A 19,439-nucleotide genomic window follows, 5' to 3' on the forward strand; every position below is an offset into this window, starting at 1 on the left:
GCACATACCACGAAGGGGTTGATTTCTGAAATGTACGGGTGCCTGAAGGCTTCAGCCCAGGGGGGCATGGTAGAAAATAAAAGTAGGATCAAATGGGAGGGAGATGTAGGGGCACTGTCCGATGATCAATGGAAGCAGGTTCTGTCGCTGGGGCCCAGAGTTACTCTTTCTCCCTCACAGGTGATGTCCCATTTTTATCTTTCCTATAGAGCATATTACACACCATTGAAATTATTTAAGTGGGGTAAGAGGCCCGACCCAAAGTGCCAAAGGAGTCTAGCCTGTCTGATGTGGGGGTGCAGAAAAATGCCTGAGGAGCTGAGTATGGGAGGTCAGCAGTGCAGGGGGTCAGCAGGGCAGAGGATAGGGTAATGAGTTTGTAGGGAAGTGTACAGGAGCTATTAGTTTGTAGGACAGTGTAGAGGGTGTCAGTAGGGCGGAGCACAGGGGTCAGCAGAGAGTAGGATGGGAGGTTGGCAGGAAAGTGTACACAAATCAGTAAGGCAGATTAGAGGGGTCAACAGGGCGGAGGACAGGGTCAGCTGAACAGACAAGGGTCAGCAAGGCAGAGGATAGGGGTCACTGCTGGCAGGGGAGAGGTCAGAGGTCATCAATGGCAGGAGAGAGAACGGGGATCACCACTTGCAGGGCATTAGGCTGAGCTCTTTCTGCCATCCCTGCACTCTACACAACCTGAGCACAGGCACTAAGATCTCCTCCTCTCCACGGCACACACTGTAGCTGAAATCAGATTCCCTTACACACGGCTATGATCTGCACAGTGGGTAGCTAGCTAATGTTTTGCAGTTCTGAGCTGTGAAATTTCCTGGTCAGAACAGCAGCTCAGCTGCAGTATCCAGCTATACACTGTGTAGATCGTAGCTGTGTGTAAAGGAATCAGATTTCAGCTACAGTGCAGGAATGGAAGACAGCTAGCTCAGCGTCAGGGGTGGTGGAAGGCTTTTTGGGGGGGCGTAACTATAATCTTGGCAATTTTTCCTCCCAGTGAGCCCAGGGCATTTTTTTCCTACCAAAGACCACTGACTCCAGCCTCCCCACAGCTCCCACTAACCACAAGCCTGGTACTGAGGATTTTTTTTCCTCCCACTGACCAGGAATTAAACATACAAACATAAATACATCTGACTGCTGCATTCTATGCACTATGTTGTATAATGTATTGTCCTGACTGCTATACTCTAGGTGCCTTGTAGTAAGTTACATAGATCTGACTTCTATACTATGTTCTGTGCTACACAGTTCTAACCAAAGTGTTTATTTTCTCAACAGTTGGTCTTTGCTGTGTACTTTGCAACCTTTTTTAATGAAGTCTCCTTTAAAGTGAAATTGTGGCCAAATTAAAAATGATATATATGATGCTGTCTATCAATAACATCAATGCAGAATTTTTTGTTTTTCTGAGTCCCTTCATAACGTAGTTTGAATACCCATAGTAATACCATTAAAGCAGAACTTTACCCATAACAACTTGATAAAATATAACATTCTTTAGCAAGGAACATACATTCCACATTAATAATTATGCTACCAACATTAGTGTGTGCTGTAAATTGCCTCCAGCATTGCTCCTGTTACATCATGCTGGAGGCTGCCATTTTGCTGAAGCCCAAAGCCCCTGAGCAGAAGTAAATCATAAAGCGGAACTAAGCCCATCGATTTAACGGTTTCAAAAAAACAGATACATTCCTGGAATGCTGGGATTGCTAACTGTCACATTTGCTTGTTTCCTCAACCAAACTGTCAAACCATCAAAAATAGCTGGTATCATAACTGATCACATGTGCAGCACCATGGCAGTTGCAGATCAAACAGAAGCAGCTTCCTTGGCTGTAAAAGATAGGAGGGTTTAATTCTGCTTTAAAGTGGAGTTCCACCCACTTTTACAACTCTTCTGCATCCCTCACTAAACTGTGCACTGTAAACAAATTGGATATTTTTTTATTTTATTTTTCAGCACCTACTGTATATCTACTGTATTCATTTTTCACTTCCTCCTCCCTGGCCGCGGCCCATCGCATCACTTCCTGTTTGTGATGCCTTCTGGGAAGGGGCGGCAACTTCCTCTGAAACTGCCGTTGCTATGGAAACCTGACCTGAAACCTATTACACTGCTTGTGCTGCACTGAGCATGTGCGAGATCTGCAAGGATGAGATCCAGGAAGAAATACAGTCTGGCTTCAGATGCCCACACTTAAGATGGCCACGGCCTGCTGTAAGTTTATAAAATAACAAATTACTGCTATAAACTAACAAAACAGACCTTAGTTTACAGACTAACTTTACTAGAATACATTAAGCTTGTGTAATATAGGGGTATTTTTATGTAAAAAGTATAATTTTGGCCGGAACACCACTTTAAGGCTGTCAGCAGATCAGCCTCTATAAATTTGGTAGTGCTTAAAAGTGCCTAAAAATACAGAGTGATTGAGCATATGTAGAGCAGGGTGAGGCAGTGTATTACTGTATTTTAAACAATAAAGGCACTTATTTTTAATGTTTTACATAGCTATACTTGCAAAAGGCGCCAGCCTGAAGTGATCTAGTACAATTAAATTTTCTGACTAAAGTTCCACTTTAAGTTTTTTTTTAACTTTCTTTCACAGACCAAGCAAAAGTGACATTTAGACCCCTTTCACACTGAGACGTTTTTTAGGCACTTTTGGGCTAAAAATAGCGCCTGTAAAGCGCCTGAAAAATGGCTACCCTGCAGTCTCAGTGTGAAAGCATCTTTGGAGCGGTGAAGGAGCAGTGTATACACCGCTCCTTCACCGCTCCTACCCATTGAACTGAATGGGCACCGCTGCTGAACCGCAGACAAAGCCGTGAGTCGTTTTAACCCTTTTTTGGCCGCTAGCGGGGGTTAAATGTGCCCCGCTAGCAGCTGAAAACCTCTGCAAAAACGACGGTAAAGCCCCAGTGTGAAAGGTGACTTAGTAGATTATGACAAACCATATTACACTGGCAGGGTTGCTCACAATGTTCAGTTTTTATTTATTTAAAATGTATCCTAAAATGAAAAATAAAAACTGTTTACATGCTTAACCACTTGACCTCTGGTAGGTTGTACCCCCTTCCTGACCAGAGCATGTTTTGCAATTTGGCACTGCGCTACTTTAACTGATAATTGCGTGGTCATGCAACGCTGTCCCCCAAACAAAACTGACGTCCTATTCTTCCCACAAAGAGAGCTTTCTTTTGGTGGTATTTGATCATCGGTGGGATTTTTATTTTTTGTGATATAAATGACAAAACGAGCAAAAATTTTGAAAAAAATGATATTTTCTACTTTTTGTAGCGAGTAAGTAAAATGAGCAATTTACGCCTTTAGAAAGCCTGAAGGCGGTGATTGGTTTATGGGGTCCTGTACGTGGCTAGCCTGCCAAAAGTCTCACATGTGGTATCCCCATACTCAAGAGAAGCAGAAGAATGAATTTTGTGGTATAATTCCACATATACCCATGGCATGTGTGAGCAATAACGGAAAATTGTATACTCACCTTTCTGTAATTTTCCTTTCCTGACGCATCCCCATGGCAGCACACACTAGGTTGTGACTCTGCCCCCAAACCTGACAGGATTGGTTAGCTATAGATTTGAAGGAGAGGCACCCCACTTCATTCTCTGTAACTATCATCCTAAAGAAGGGGAGGGATGCTGTGTGCTGCCATGGGGATGCGTCAGGAAAGGAAAATTACGGAAAGACGAGTAGGGATGAGCAGAATACCCCCCTGTTCGGTTCCAGAACTTGCGAACAGGCAAAAAATTCGTTCGAACACGCGAACACCGTTAAAGTCTATGGGACACGAGCATGAATAATCAAAAGTGCTAATTTTAAAGGCTTATATGCAAGTTATTGTCATAAAAAGTGTTTGGGGACCTGGGTCCTGCCCCAGGGGACATGGATCAATGCAAAAAAAAGTTTTAAAAACGGCCGTTTTTTCGGGAGCAGTGATTTTAAAAAATGCTTAACCACCTCAATACTGGGCACTTTCGCCCCCTTCCTTCCCAGACCAATTTTCAGCTTTCAGCGCTCTTGCACTTTTAATGACAACTACTCAGTCATGCTACGCTGTACCCAAATGAAATTTTTATCATTTTGTTCGCACAAATAGAGCTTTCTTTTGGTGTTATTTATTCACGACTCCATTTTTTTTTTTTTTTTGCGATATAAGCGCAAAAATAGCGGAAATTTGGAAAAAAAACAATATTTTCTTCTTTCTGTTTTAAAAGAAATCCAATAAAATCGAATTTTTTCATATATTTAAGCCAAAATGTATTCTGCTACATGTTTTTGATAAAAAAAATCCCGTTAAGTGTATAATAATTGGTTTGTGTGATCACGGACATATGTACGCAAATGATCATGTACAGATGTGCGCAGGTGATCACGTATATATGTGTGCAGATTACCATTGGGACATGTGATTTTAGTGGGACATATGTGGGGGACAGCTTTTTTTATTATTTGAGGACATGTGTTTTGGGGACATGTGTTTTGGGGACATTGTGTGGGGACATGTGTGTTTTACATTATGTGGGGACATGTGTGTGTTTTACATTGTATGGGGACATTGTGTGTTGACACTAGTTTGGTGATCAGTGAGTAAAAAGCTGTAAAAAACAGCTCATACTCACTGATCATCAGCCGGCTGCAGCGATCCCCTCTCCTCTCCTCAGCGACAACTTCCGTGTGAGGAGAGGAGAGCTGATCGCCTAGCAACCGGCTGTGTTTACATCACATGACGGCTGTGATTGGACACGGCCGTCATGTGATCAGGAAGGCCAATCACAGAGCCCTCCTGCTGATCCGAGATGTGCCGTGTCCCCATGACACGAGCGCATCGAGATCGCGCCGCTGCGTGGGCATGCGAGCGATCCCGCTCCTTCTGAGGGACCTTCCTGAACGTCCACTCAGAAGGAGAGAGCGCCCACCCAGCCTTTTATGTACCTTGGCGGGGTGGGAAGTAGTTAAAGTAAAACAATAAAAGTGTAATATCCCTTTAAATTTCGTACCGGGGGGGTGTCTATAGTATGCCTGTAAAGGGGCGCATGTTTCCTGTTTTTAGAACAGTCTGACAGCAAAATGACATTTCAAAGGAAAAAAAGTCATTTAAAACTACTCGCGGCTATTAATGAATTGCCGGTCCGACAATATACATAAAAGTTCATTGATAAAAACGGCATGGGAATTCCCCATAGGGGAACCCCGAACCAAAATTTAAAAAACATGGGGGGTCCCCCTAAATTCCATGCCAGGCCCTTCAAATTTAAAAAAAAAAAATGGCGTGGGGTTCCCCTCAAAATCTATACCAGACCCTTCAGGTCTGGTATGGATTTTAAGGGGAACCCCGCGCCAAAATTTTAAAAAAAAATGGCGTGGGGTCCCCCTAAAAATCCATACCAGACCCTTATCTGAGCACGCAACCTGGCAGGAAGCAGGAAAAGAGGGGGGAATGAGAGAGCGCCCCCCCTCCTGAACCGTACCAGGCCACATGCCCTCAACATTGGGAGGGTGCTTTGGGGTAGCCCCCAAAACACCTTGTCCCCATGTTGATGAGGACAAGGGCCTCATCTCCACAACCCTTGGCCGGTGGTTGTGGGGGTCTGCGAGCGGGGGGCTTATCGGAATCTGGAAGCCCCCTTTAACAAGGGGATCCCCAGATCCCGGCCCTCCCCCCGTGTGAAATGGTAAGGGGGTACTTTACCCCTACCATTTCACAAAAAAACTATCAAAAATGTTAAAAATGACAAGAGACAGTTTTTGACAATTCCTTTATTTAAATGCTTCTTCTTTCTTCTTTCTTCTATCTTCCTTCAATTTCTTCCTCCATCTTCTTCTTCTTCTGGTTCTCCTGGTTCTTCCTCCGGTGTTCTCGTCCGGCATCTTCCCTTCATCTCCTCGGGCCACTCCGCATCCATGATGGCATGGAGGGTGACCCCACCCCCCTCTGATGTCATGGGGAATGCCACAGGGAAGTCCCGTCAAGTCCCCGTGTGTCAGAGGGGGGCGGGGTCACCGGGTGGCCCCCAACATTATTTAAGAACCGTCAGATGAGGAGAAGCGTCACAAAGCAGGAGCCTCCCTCCATGCCATCATGGATGCGGAGTGGCCCAAAAAGAAGATGAAGACAAGAAGATGAAGAGAAAAAGATGAAGAGAGAAGCGTCACACAGCGGGAGCCTCCTTTCATGCCATCATGGATGGGGAGCGGCCCGAGGAGAATAAGGGAAGAAGACGCCGACGCCACGGAGGAAGATGCTGGACAAGAACACCGGAGGAAGAACCAGAAGAACCAGAAGAAGAAGAAGATAGAGGAAGAAACCAAAGGAAGATAGAAGATAGAAGAAAGAAGAAGCATTTAAATAAAGGAATTGTCAAAAACTGCCTCTTGTCATTTCTTGTTAAAGGGGGCTTCCAGATTCCGATAAGCCCCCCGCCCGCAGACCCCCACAACCACCGGCCAAGGGTTGTGAGGATGAGGCCCTTGTCCCCATCAACATGGGGACAAGGTGTTTTGGGGGGCTACCCCAAAGCACCCTCCCAATGTTGAGGGCATGTGGCCTGGTACGGTTCAGGAGGGGGGGCGCTCTCTCATCCCCCCTCTTTTCCTGCGGCCTGCCAGGTTGCGTGCTCGGATAAGGGTCTGGTATGGATTTTTGGGGGGACCCCGCGCCGTTTTTTTTTTACATTTTGGTGCGGGGTTCCCCTTAAAATCCATACCAGATCTGAAGAGTCTGGTATAGATTTTGAGGGGGACCCTACGCCATTTTTTTTTTTTTATTTTGGCTGGGGTTCCCCTTAATATCCATACCAGACCTGAAGGGCCTGGTATGGAATTTAGGGGGACCCCCCCACATCATTTTTTTTTTATTTCTGGTTCGGGGTTCCCCTGTGGGGAACCCCGTTTTTATCAATTAACTTTTATGTGTATTGTCGGACTGGCAATTCATTAATAGCCGCAAGTAGTTTTAAATGACTTTTTTTCCTTTGAAATATCATTTTGCTGTCAGACTGTTCTAAACACGGGAAACATGCGCCCCTTTACAGGCATACTATAGACAGCCCCCAGGTACGAAATTTAAAGGGATATTACACTTTTATTGTTTCACTTTAAGCATTATTAAAATCACTGCTCCCGAAATTACGGCCATTTTTAAAACTTTTTTTTGCATTGATCCATGTCCCCTGGGGCAGGACCCAGGTCCCCAAACACTTTTTATGACAATACCATGAATATAAGCCTTTAAAATTAGCACTTTTGATTTCTCCCATAGACTTTTAAAGGGTGTTCCGTGGCATTCGAATTTGCCGCGAACACCCCAAATTGTTCGCTGTTTGGCGAACTGGCGAACAGCCGATGTTCAAGTCGAACATGAGTTCGACTCGAAGCTCATCCCTAAAGGTGAGTATACAATTTTCCGTTTTCCTGACGCATCATGGCAGCACACACTGGGAAATAACTCGCCAGTCAGGTGGGTGCAAGTTAAAGTAGTGCTTATTATATAGCTGAAGAATTGGCTCGAACAATGGCTCTTCCAAAATCTACTGTTGATAACTGAGCCAAATCCACTCTATAGTGGGACATGAAAGTATGCCTGGAGGACCATGTAGCTGCCCTGCAAATTGTCTCGGGAGACACTCTGCAATACGCTGCCCAGGAAGCTGCCACTGTCATAAGCTTTCTTGATTGTCTTGACCAACCAAGATGCGATGGTGCAGGATGATGCCATCTGGCCTCTTTTCCCCCCATGGGGAATCACTAATAGACTTTGGGTCTTCCTGAAAGAGACTGTAGCTGATAGATAATTTCTAATAGTAGTCTTAACATCCAAAACGTGTGGTTGACCTTGATTATCTGTAAATGATGGAAGATTGCTTTCTTGATTGTAATGGAAGGATGATGACACCTTTGGAGTGAATTTTTCTGAGAGTTTCAGTACCACCCTGTCTGGGTAAAAGACCATGTATGGCTCTGAAATCATTAACGCTTGTATTTCCGAAACTCTTTTAGCAGAAGTGATAGCTATAAGAAATGTTAGTTTTAAAGTTAAGTTCCATAGTGTGATTGAATCAGCTGGATGGAAAGGAGTCTCCGATAGGGTTTTCAGGACTAATCGATAAAACCCATGCTGGGAAAGTCGGTCTTCTTGGAGGCCTGATCTTGACACACGCTCTTATAAATTGTATAAGAAGAGGGTGATTGGCCCACTTGACATCAGTCCTAACTGAAAGAGCTGAAGCTTGTACTTTGAGTGTACTTGAATTGCGCCCTCTAGATAAACCTGCTTGAAGGAATTCCAAAACTTGCGGCACTTCCGGAGATAAAGGGTCCCAACCATTCTGCTGGGCCATTGACATGAACTTGTCCCATATTCTGTCATAAGTGACATTAGTCGTGTATTTCCTAGCCTGGAGTAATGTTGAAACGACCTCCTGTGAGCAACCTTGCTCTAGGAACCTAATCCTCTCAACATCCAGGTCATCAGTTGGAGCTTCTCTGGGGCTGGATGGAGGAACTGAACTTGGTGAAGAAGATCTTGTGATAATGGAAGAGGTAGTGGGTCCCCCAGACTGAGCTGTAGCAGAGTCGTAAACCAAGGCCTCCTGGGCCAATAAGGAATGATGACTATCACTGATGCCAAAGATCTCCTGAGCTTCGATAGGAACCTCGCAATCAAAGGCGTTGGAAATATGTACCCCAATTGGAAGTTCCACTGATGGAGAAGGCAGTCCACTCCCTCCGCAGATGGGTATGTCGCTCTCAAAAGGAAACTCTGACACTTTGTTTTTGAGGGTGTTGCTGCCAGATCAATTTCCAGAATTCCCCAAGTTTGGGTCAGGAGATTGAAGACTTGTAGGTTCAGGGACCATTCGTTGTTTGATAAGAACTCCCTGCTCAAACAGTCGGCTAGCAGGTTATGAGCTGCTGGGACATATACTGCTCGCAGATCTAATAGAAATATCTGAGCCCATTCTAGGATGGGACGGACTTCCTCCAACAATGTACTGCTTCTGATACCTCCTTGTCTCTGTATATACGTTACTGCCACCTTGTTGTCCATCCGGACTAGAACACTCTTCCCCTTCAAGGATGGGCCAAAGGCTAGGAGAGCCTGGAAGGCTGCTCTGAGCTCTAGGACATTCAATACCAGATCCCTTGCTTGGAATTGCCATTGTCCTTGAGCCGTCTGGTTCTGATAATGGGCTCCCCAACCTGACTGGCTGGCATCCAAGGTGATCACCTCGGGTTCTGGGTGGACTATCAGTCTGTGTCTCCCTAGATTGTCTGTATGCATCCACCACCAAATTGACTGCTTCATGGTTCGATGACTGGTGATCAACTGGAGCACTGATATTCCCCTCCACTGGGTAAGGAATGAGTATTGCAATGTCCTCATATGCCATTGTGCCCATTGGATCATCAGTAGAGTGGCCGACATTGACCCTAGAATGCTCAGACAGATTCTTGCTGGAAGATATCTTGCTGCCATTAGCCTCCTTATCTTCTGTAATAAGGGCCCTCTCTTTTCCTGAGGTATGCTGACTCTGTTTAATAATGTGTCGAGTTCCGCCCCTAAGAAAGTCATATTTTGAGTGGGCTGAAGACTGCTCTTCTTCCAATTGATCAACCACCCGAAACTTTAAAGCATGTTGATCAGTATATCTCAATGAAGAATCAGTGTTTCCTGACTGTCCGCTAAAGAGCAGGATATTGTCTAAATAATGATGGGGCCGCAGGCCTTTCTCTCTTAAGAACGCGATCACAGGAAGAAGAGTCTTGGTAAATGTCCTGGGAGCGGAGGAGATACGGGAGACACTGAGAATGGAAATGATGATGGTTGACCGAGAATCGCAGATACTTTTGGAAAGCAGGGTGTATGGCCACGTGAAGATAAGCATCCAATAACTCTACGGAAAGCATCCAATCTCCTAAGTGTACAGCTAACAAAATTGATTGGAGGCTCTCTGTTTTGAAAGCTTCTACTTGAATGCTTTTGTTGAGTCCCTTTAGGTCCATAACAGGCCGTAAGTCGCCTGTCTTTTTCCTTACCAGGAATAGAGGGGAATTCCTTTGGGAAATTTGAACTTCCAATATTGCCCCCTTTATTACTAGCTCCGCCACATACTTGAGCAGTATTCTCCTCTTGATTGGAGATGGCAGTCTGGTTGATTGAAAATGTTTTTTTGGTGTTTCTTCTATAAACTTCCATATGTGACCATACTTTTTTGTGGACAGTGTCCACGCGTCCTTTATGTGTTCCGTCCATAACGGCTCAAATTTTTTGAGTCTGGCTCCCACTCTCCCAGGTAGGATCGGTGCACCCTCAAAAAGACTTCTGGTTTTTCCCTGATGAGGTGGTCTTAGACTTCTGAATTCTCTACCTGGTCTGTATGTCTTCGCCTCCCTGTATCTCTCCAGGAGATTGCGTTTGAAGGTAGGACCCTTCTGTGGTTTGGGACGCCGGTCAGAAAGAATCAGGCCCGACTTTCCACCTATTATTTTGGAGATTGCCGAATCCAACTTTGATCCAAAGAGGTTAACTCCATTATAAGGGATCTTGCACCAGTTAGACTTTGATGCAGCATCCGCCACTCATGGCTTGAGCCATACAGCTTTTCTGGCTGTAACTGATGCCAGCATAGCCCTGGCAGAGGAACGAATTACATCCACTGCAGCTTTTGCCACAAATCCACCTGCCAGTTTCAATTCTTGAAGAGAACTGATTATCTTCTCCTGGGCAGCCCCCTCACGAACAGATTTCTCTATATTGGCTGATCAACCAGAAATCGCTTTTCCTACTGCAGCTGATGCCATCGCAGGTTTACATGCGCCACCTGCTGTGCAATATGCTTTTTTCATGTCTTGATCGATTTTTCGATCCAACATGTCCCGGAAAGTTACTGCATCCTCTATGGGTTAAGTAACATGTCTTGCAAGTCGCATCAAGGAAGCATCGACCACCGGTGGTTGGGATAGCGAATTCACCTTTTGTTCTTTCAAAGGATACAGTTTAGTAAATCTGTTATTCAGATTAGCTCTCTTGTCCATTCTCTCCCACTCATCCTTGATGAGATCTTCCAGTTCCTCGATAAAGGGAAAGGACTCTGGTTCCCTCTATAGATTAGGGAAGTACTTCCGAACCTTGCGAGGGGTCTCTTTTCGCCTCCTCCCATCCTATGGCTTCCTTCACTGACTTTATGAAGGGCTCCACTAATCCAGTAGCGGTCTCCGCCTCAACATTGTCAGAATCTGAATCCGAATCTATAGGCGGATTCTGAGCTATGGAAGATGTGCTCGGGCCGGCCTGGTCTTGTTCAGGAAGTGATGTCTCCAGGATAGTCTCCCGTACAGACTCTCTGATGAAGTCAGTCACCTCTCTTACAACAGATTCCTTTTCTCTGGTTGCTTCATTGAAGCGTGCCTGGCAGGCCAATTTGTCTGGCAAAGCTGGAGCTCCGCACACTCAGCAAGCGTTTGCTGCAGGGCGGGTGTGATAGCTCCTTTCGTGACGGGGAGAAGGTGACCTTCTATATGAGCGACTCCGGTGTGAGCGACTATAATGAGAGTGGCTGCTACCAGAGTGACGATGGCGAGATGAAGATCTTGAGCGACTTCTCCTAGATCTCCCATGACTCGAAGTATGACTGGAGCATCTGTGATGCTTGGAATTGGTAGATTTAGCCCTGAAAGGGCTACCAGATTAGCGAATATGCACTCTTTTTTCTCTCCTTCATACCTACCATGAATGCTGGCACCTCTTACCTCATATGATCTGCTTGGGCAGTGGCTTCCATGAAAACAGTGCACCAGAAGACAGTATCTAGAAAGCATACAGTATAGGATTGCACGAGTAGTCACAGACATAAAAAGATCACTTATTAGCACAAGCAAAAGAGATGTGGACTTACCTGAGACTGAGAGCAGCAAAAATGCCAAGAAAAATCCCTTTGTAATATGTAACCATCAGCATAAACTTACAGATTACAAGGTTTTTTAAAATCCCCTCCTCCGTCGCGCTGGAAATGACATCACCACACATGTGCAGTAGTGGAGAAGGGCAAAAGTTCCAGTAGTATGACCTCACTTCCCCCGGCGCCTGTGCAGAGAACTGATGAGGACACTGCAGCCATCTTGGCGATTCCCCTTGCCTGTGGAACTATAGACCCCAGCAGAACTTTAAAACACACAAAAATGAAAGGAAACAACACACTTACAGGAGTGGAGACAGGTAGGAAGCCACTGCGATTTTTTAAGCGTCTTTAAAGCTTGTATGTGCCAGAAATCCTTGCCCCCGAGACCACCTGAGTGGGGCTCTCTCCATAAAGACTCCTTTAGAGGCTGAACAGGAGAAACTTCCAGCCAGGAGAGGCTAACCTGGTGGGGCGAATACGTTAAGGGTGCAAAGTCTTGTCTTTCCAATCTTGTCAGATGAGGAAAAAAAAAGAGAATGAAGTGGGGTGCCTCTCCTTCAAATTTATAGCTAACCAATCCTGTCAGGTTGTGGGGGCGGAGTCACAACCCAGTGTGTGCTGCCATGATGCGTCAGGAAATATTGTTTAAGTGACAACACTTGAAGACCAAGCCTTTTCTTTTGTTTACATGAAAAAAATAAATGTTTTGCTAGAAAATTACTTTGAACCACCATTTTTTTTCCACACAGTATTTGCGCAGCGATTTTTCAAGCGCAATTTAAAAAAAAAAAACAAAACACTTTTTTTAATTCTAATGCATAAAAACACAATATATTGCCAAATTATTTGGTAAAGTATAAAAGATGATCTTATGCCAAATACATAGATACCAAACACAACATGCTTTAAAATTGCACAGGCCCGTGCAGCGGCGGCAAACTACATACATTTTTAAAAGCTTTTAAAAGCCTTTACAGATTACCACTTTAGATTTACAGAGGAGGTCTACTGCTAGAATTACTTTCCTCGATCTGACGTTTGTGGTGATACCTCACATGCATGTGCAATTGCTGTTTACATGCGACACAAGACCAATGCTTGCGTCCGCCTTTGCGCGCTAGTACGGGGGGGACAGGGTTGCTTTAATTTATTTTATTTTTTTTTATTTATTTCTATTTTAATTATTTATTTTGCTTTTTTATTTTATTTTTACACCATCCCTTTCAACTTTTTTTTATCACTTTTTTATCACTTTTATTAGTATCACAGGGAATGTATATATCCCTTACGATAGCAATAGGTAGTGACAGGTACTCTTTTTTGAAAAATTTGGGATCTATTAGAATCTAGATCTTTCCTCTTCGCTTAAAGCATCTGACGATCTGTGTTATAAGATGCTTTCCCAATTTAAAAATGGCGCTGTTTTTATCCGGCGAAACCGAAGTGATGAAATGCTCGTAGCTTCCTGTTTCTTAGGCCATAGAGATGATTGGAGCCATTCTGGTCTCCGATTAGCTTTATGGTCAGCTGGCAGAACCATCGGCTGCATTTCCAGGTTCCCCGGTGGAACAGGAGAGCCCGAAAAAACCGTGGAAGGCAGCGGGAGGGGGGTCTGAGGATGTCCCCTCCCACTGCTTGTAAAAGCAGTCTAGCAACTAATTAGCCACTAGGATGGTTTTTACATGAAAGCCGACCGCCGGATGAAAAAAACAATACCAAGATCATGCCTAAATTTGCAGGCATCATTCCAGGAAAACCACTCATAATCCAGCAACATACCAGTACGTTGCTAGTCCTTGCTGGGCATATATATGGACTGAACGAAAAAAAGAATTCCTCCACTCACATCGATTGTTTCTGATGTCACTTCCGGGTCAAGCTATCGGTGTCCCCGGCTCGCTTAGCTGGGAAAGGATGTTTTGCAATGCGATCTGCATTGGAAAACATTCAGTGGAGCACAGGGGAAACATCCAGGGTCTGACCCTGGATGTCTAGAACGAGAACCTGTCACCTAAAAATCATCACATAGGGGACTTTTTGTCCCCTATGTAATGGAAAAAAAGGAGTTAAGGAAAAAAGAGTTACACCCAAGCACATGAAATCCATCTATAGCACATATGAACGTAAACGCATACGAGGGTGCACCTACGCATGAAAACATTGATTGCGATACACATGTTACACATCGCTGTGCACACCAGAGGGAGAGCAATAATTCTAACACAAGACCTCCCCACGTAACACTAAATGGATACCTATAGGGGGCTTTTGAAACGTTGCCTATAGAAAATATAGGGTACTGAAGTTTGTCGCCATTTCACAGGCGCACGAAAATTTAGGGTTGGATATCTATTTACTCTGCTACAATTATTTTATTCTCTAGGGTGTCTGCCGTCAACTGGTTTTGTGTAATCTTCAGGCCAAAAATTTTTTTTAAACTTGTGTGCAAAAAAAACGCAAATACGTCTCTGGCAGTGAAAGGGTTAAGCGTTCCAGGCTAGGGTCTCTCAAAATGCGATAGCCATCTAACATCTTTCGAGACCCTGTGTGATTGTGTGGCCTAGACTGTGCCATGCTGTACCCTATACTAATAATCTACTAGTGTGTGGTAGCGACAGAAACAGTCCTGGATGCAGAGATCAGGTTGGTCAGGACAGGAGGGACAAAAATAGTGGGTGTCGCACCTACATCTGTGTTTGCTACAGACACAACATCTTTTTTGGGGTGCTCTTTGGGTAGGGGTAACAGGGAGGACATCTGGAAAATGCCTCCCTGGCTTACTGCATCTGGATTGAGAAATTGGGCCACAGCACCTCCTGGATACAAAGGGATGTGATGATCTCTTCCTAGAATTTTAGGAAGGATCCACTTCTTCCTGACACTTTGTATAGTACATAAGCGTTGAACAGAGCCAATTGGAGTAAATATACAGACACTTTCATGTACCAGCATATGGCCTTACGGTACAGCCCCATCATCTGGTCATTGAAGTCCACCCCTCCTATTTTAATGTTGTAGTCATGAGGGGCTTCTCACAAACACCAGTCGGTGTTTGCATCTGTGTGAATGGAATAGAAAATGTTCAGTTTTATCCTTCAATCTCACTGCAAGCAATTCATTACACCTCAAGCAGGCTCTTTCCCCCATCTAATTCAAGCCGTTGGGGGAAGCACGGTGCCACATGCAATTACAAATTCAAAAATGTGTTTAAAAAGTGGCACGCTTGTGTAATAATGGTCCACGTACAAGTGGCACCCTTTTCGGAATAAGGGTGACACCAAGTCTCAAACAATCTTGCCACTGCTCTCTATGTAGTCTGGGCAGTCTTAGGGCTCCACATGACTAGCTTTTCCCTCATAAATCTGGAAACTACATGTATAGCCTGTTGCCCTATCACAGAGCTTATACATTTTGACCCCATATCTGGCACGCTTGCTGGGGAGAAACTGTTTGAAAGCAAGGTGACCAGAAAACTTAATCAGGGACTCATCTACGCAGACAGCTTGTCGGGGGGGTATACAAGGCTGCAAAATTTTGGGGGTAAGTGATTTATGAGGGGCTGAATTTTGTGGAGCCGATCATATCCAGGGTCACCCCGAGGACGACAGAGATCATTGTTGCTAAAGTGCATAAACCACAATATTTGCTCGTATCTAGTCCTGGCAATGGCAGCAGAGAACATGGGCATATGATGAATTGGGTCAGCGGACCAATATGACCTCAACTCATTCTTTTTAGTAATGCCCATGTTGAGGGATAGGCCCAGAAAAGTTTTAAATTCAGAAACCGTGATATGTTTCCATGCAAATTGTCTGGCAAGGGTCAAATTTGGGTTTGCGGTGATAAATTGATCGGCATATAAATTGCTTTGGTCCACAATAGATCTGTTCAGATCTTCGGTGAAAAAGAGCTAAAAAAAACCAAGGGGTGTTAAATCTGCTGTTTCCAATTGAATTCCGAGTTGGCCAATCTTTGGGTTGCCAATCAGGATTTGCAAGCACATCAGGAAGGGCACTGTGGGCTCTACAGGCTTGGGTTTGAATTCTTGGTGGCTGCGGGACACTACTTGTGCTAGCCACTGCTCCAGCTTAAACTGCACTTATGAGACTCGCGGCACGTCAGCAAGTGTTACTGCAGTGCTGGTTTGTCTATGATCAGGGTGTACTAGGCCGCTGGTGCTCGCCAATTCACCAGAAGGTAGAGCAGCACTAGTACTGGCACTCTGCTGCATACGAGAATCATGCGATTGTAGCACTTCAGCAACCTGGGAACGGGGTCGGGTACGCCTGACCTTAGCAGGGACCTCTACTCTGTCGTCAGAGCTATCTTTCAGGGTGCCGCTGCTCTCTAAAGGTTCGAATACTGAGCCTGATTCAGACAGTGTGGACTCCCTATCGCTCTCATGTTGTCATGCTCAGTATCCTGTAGGCCTCTTCACAAATGTGCATTTCGTTTGACATTTTGGCCAATACATTTATAGGTATCCAGTGTGACTCAGAGGTAATAAAAGCACCTGGTTGTCAAGGACTTTTGAACCGCTACAAAAAAATGTATCTATTAGCGCTTATGTGTACTAGGTTTTGTGTACTGTGTATTGGAAGTGACAGTGATCTACTGACACTGCACTTGTTTGGGGGGCGGAGGGGCTAAACGCAGGTGCTGGCAGGTGTCGGGGCTGATCCTGCTAATGCTACATTTTTTAATACTATACTATTGGGGAAGCTTGTATAGTTCTGATCTGATCAAATATATTGATCCATTAAGACTATACTAGTAATGGAGGTGTATAGTGTATGTGTTACTGGCAATCAAAGGGTTCAAATTTATTTATGAATATGTGGTGGGCAATCTGACGCTGTCTGGGATTAATGCTAACTGACGCTGACGCTAACTGGCGTCACCCATGACACTAATACAGGCAGTTCCCAGGTTACAAACACATTAAGGACTGTAGGTTTGTTCGTAAGTGGAATTTGTTCGTAAGTCGGAACACTGCTTGTAAGTGTAACTTCTGCCTGTGCAGGGATGTGGGATGTTCCGGCTTCCGCTTCTGGGGCTCTTCTGGCCATGCAGTACATGAAGTACTGCGGTGTGGAATGTGGCAAGATAGCTGCTCGGAGGTATCCAGGACCAGCATGAAGCACAAGTAGCCGGCATTGAGGTCGTTCGTAAGTAGGAGTCGTTTGTAAGTCGGGTGTTTGTAAGTCGGGTACTGCCTGTACAAGTGATCAGAAAAAAGATCTGCACACTGTACTAATGACACTGTGACAGAGCAGTGAAAGGGTTAACTGGCAGTGATCAGGGGGTTAAAACTTTATTAGGGAATATATGGCGGGTACCCTGACAATATCTGGTACTAACTGCCGCTAACGCTATCTAGCGTCACCAGTGACACCAATACAGTGATCAGTAAAAAATCTGTATACTGTACCTAGTGACACTGTGACAGGGAGTGAAAGGGTTAACTGGGGGGGGGTTATCAAGGGGTTAAATGTGCCTAACTGTGTGTTCTGGTGTCAGTGTGGTGCTTGTACTCACAGTAGATGCTCTCTTCTCTCACGCTGGAACTGAAAAGGGCTCCAGGAGAGAAGATTGCATTCGTTCCTGTGCCTGTGTTTACATTACACAGTCACATGAGGTTTTCTCATTCATCAGGACCGATCAGCAGGTCCAGGCCATAAATCATTGGCCTAGACCTGTAGATTGATTGGTTCTGAAACGAATCCAATCACCGTGGGGACGGCGGGCGCGTGCAGGCCCCTCCCCGCTGGCGCGAATCATATGCAGGTACGTGATTTCACGAACAGAGGGCGCCCTGCTGCAGTATATGTACGTGGAGCAGTCCAGAAGAGGTTAAAGTGGAACTTTAATCAGAAAATTAGGTCCTGCTACATCACTACAGGTCTCGTTTGCAGGTATAGCTATGTAAAACATTAAAAATCAGTATCTATTTTGTTTAAAATCCAGTAATACACTGTCTCACGCTGCTCTGTACATGCTCAGTTGCTCTCCTTTTTTAAGCACTTTTAGGCACTGACGAATTTGTAGAGGCCGATCTTTGTAGAGGTTTTAAAGCGAAATTAAACCCTCCTATTCTTTACGGCCAAGAAAGCTGCTTCTGTTTGATTTGTTACAGCCATGGTGCTGCATATGTGATCAGTTATGACACCAGACATTTGATGGTTTGACCATTTGGTTGATGAAACAAGCAAATGTGACAGTTCGCAATCCCGGCATTCCAGGAATGTATATTTTTTTTAAACTGTTAAACCAATGGGTTTATTTCTGCTTTATGATTCACTGATGTTCAGTGGCTTTGAGCTTCAGCAAAATGGCAGCCTCCAGCATGAAGAAACAGGAGCAATGCTGGAGGCAATTTATAGCACACAATAATTTTGGTAGCACAATTACTTATGTGGAATGTATGTTCCTTACCAAAGAACTTTATTTTTTATCAAATTGTTATGGGTAAAGTTCCGCTTTAAGACATGTTAGTAAGCTTTAATAGTCACTTATGTAAAGCCCCTCTAAATTTACCAATTTATCTAACACTATTGTCTATATAGGATGGCAATGCTTCTGTCCAAGAGTAGAGTGAGTGAGTAACAGAAATTGTGTTACTTCCCGTTTTTGTGAAAATAAAAAAAGCCTGCATAAAGAAAATGAATGCAACCACCACATCTAGGGATTGGTAAGCTGCAATATATTCAACCTTTGATTTTGGGTTTAGATACACATTAAGGTTGGCTCAGACAAAAGGCTAGTTCTCTGTGTGTATTCAGTGTGTATTCAGTGTGGGAGTATACTTACTTGAATCTTATTTTTGTGCCAGAGGTAATACTGTACAGGTGTGCTCCTTTCTTCATCATCACATAGTACGGTTGAAGATATAATAGCTGATCCTAGGTAAGTGCTCAGATGCCTGTAGAATGATAAACAGATTTACAATTGTTGATCACAATGCTCATTTATCCAAATCAGTGGTCAGAAGCAATAACCAATATAAATCAATGTAATGCTGGCAATCCTTCATAAAAACTGTATGGCCAGATGTACACTAATAGTGAAATCTAATTAAAAAAACAAAAAACTAAATTCTGGAAACAAAAAAGGCCAACTTGCAGAAAGATATTTTTCATTAAAAAATGGTAGGTTAAGGTAGCATACATTATAAATAAAAAGAAAACAGTTGAAAATCCTTCCAAATTAAAGTGACTGTAAACGATTTTTTGTTTTATATAATACTTTATATATATTACTTGGAGGGTTCTTTACTGTAAGAGCGGCGAGGACGTGGAATTCCCTTCCACAGGCGGTGGTCTCAGCGGGGGGCATCAATAGTTTCAAAAACTATTAGATAAGCACCTGAACGACCACAGCATACAGGGTTATACAAGGTAATACTGACATGTAATCACACACATAAGTTGGACCTGATGGAATTGTGCCTTTTTTCAACCTCACCAATATGTAACTATGTAACTATATAATAAACATGTTATACT

At 44.2% G+C, this 19,439-nt stretch overlaps 1 protein-coding gene across 1 annotated transcript in view; it reads right to left on the reverse strand.

The window, feature by feature from the left end:
* Window positions 1–19,439, reverse strand: part of ADGRD2 (adhesion G protein-coupled receptor D2) — a 1,056,485-nt gene that overhangs the window by 778,462 nt on the left and 258,584 nt on the right. Inside the window, exon 12 of the mRNA XM_073600363.1 lies at window positions 18,745–18,856. Coding sequence (XP_073456464.1) covers window positions 18,745–18,856 — 112 coding nt within the window. The remainder of the gene's footprint in view (window positions 1–18,744; window positions 18,857–19,439) is intronic.

The sequence above is a fragment of the Aquarana catesbeiana genome, linkage group LG09 (genome assembly GCF_042186555.1).
Source record: "Aquarana catesbeiana isolate 2022-GZ linkage group LG09, ASM4218655v1, whole genome shotgun sequence".
NCBI classification, from domain to species: Eukaryota; Metazoa; Chordata; class Amphibia; order Anura; family Ranidae; genus Aquarana; species Aquarana catesbeiana.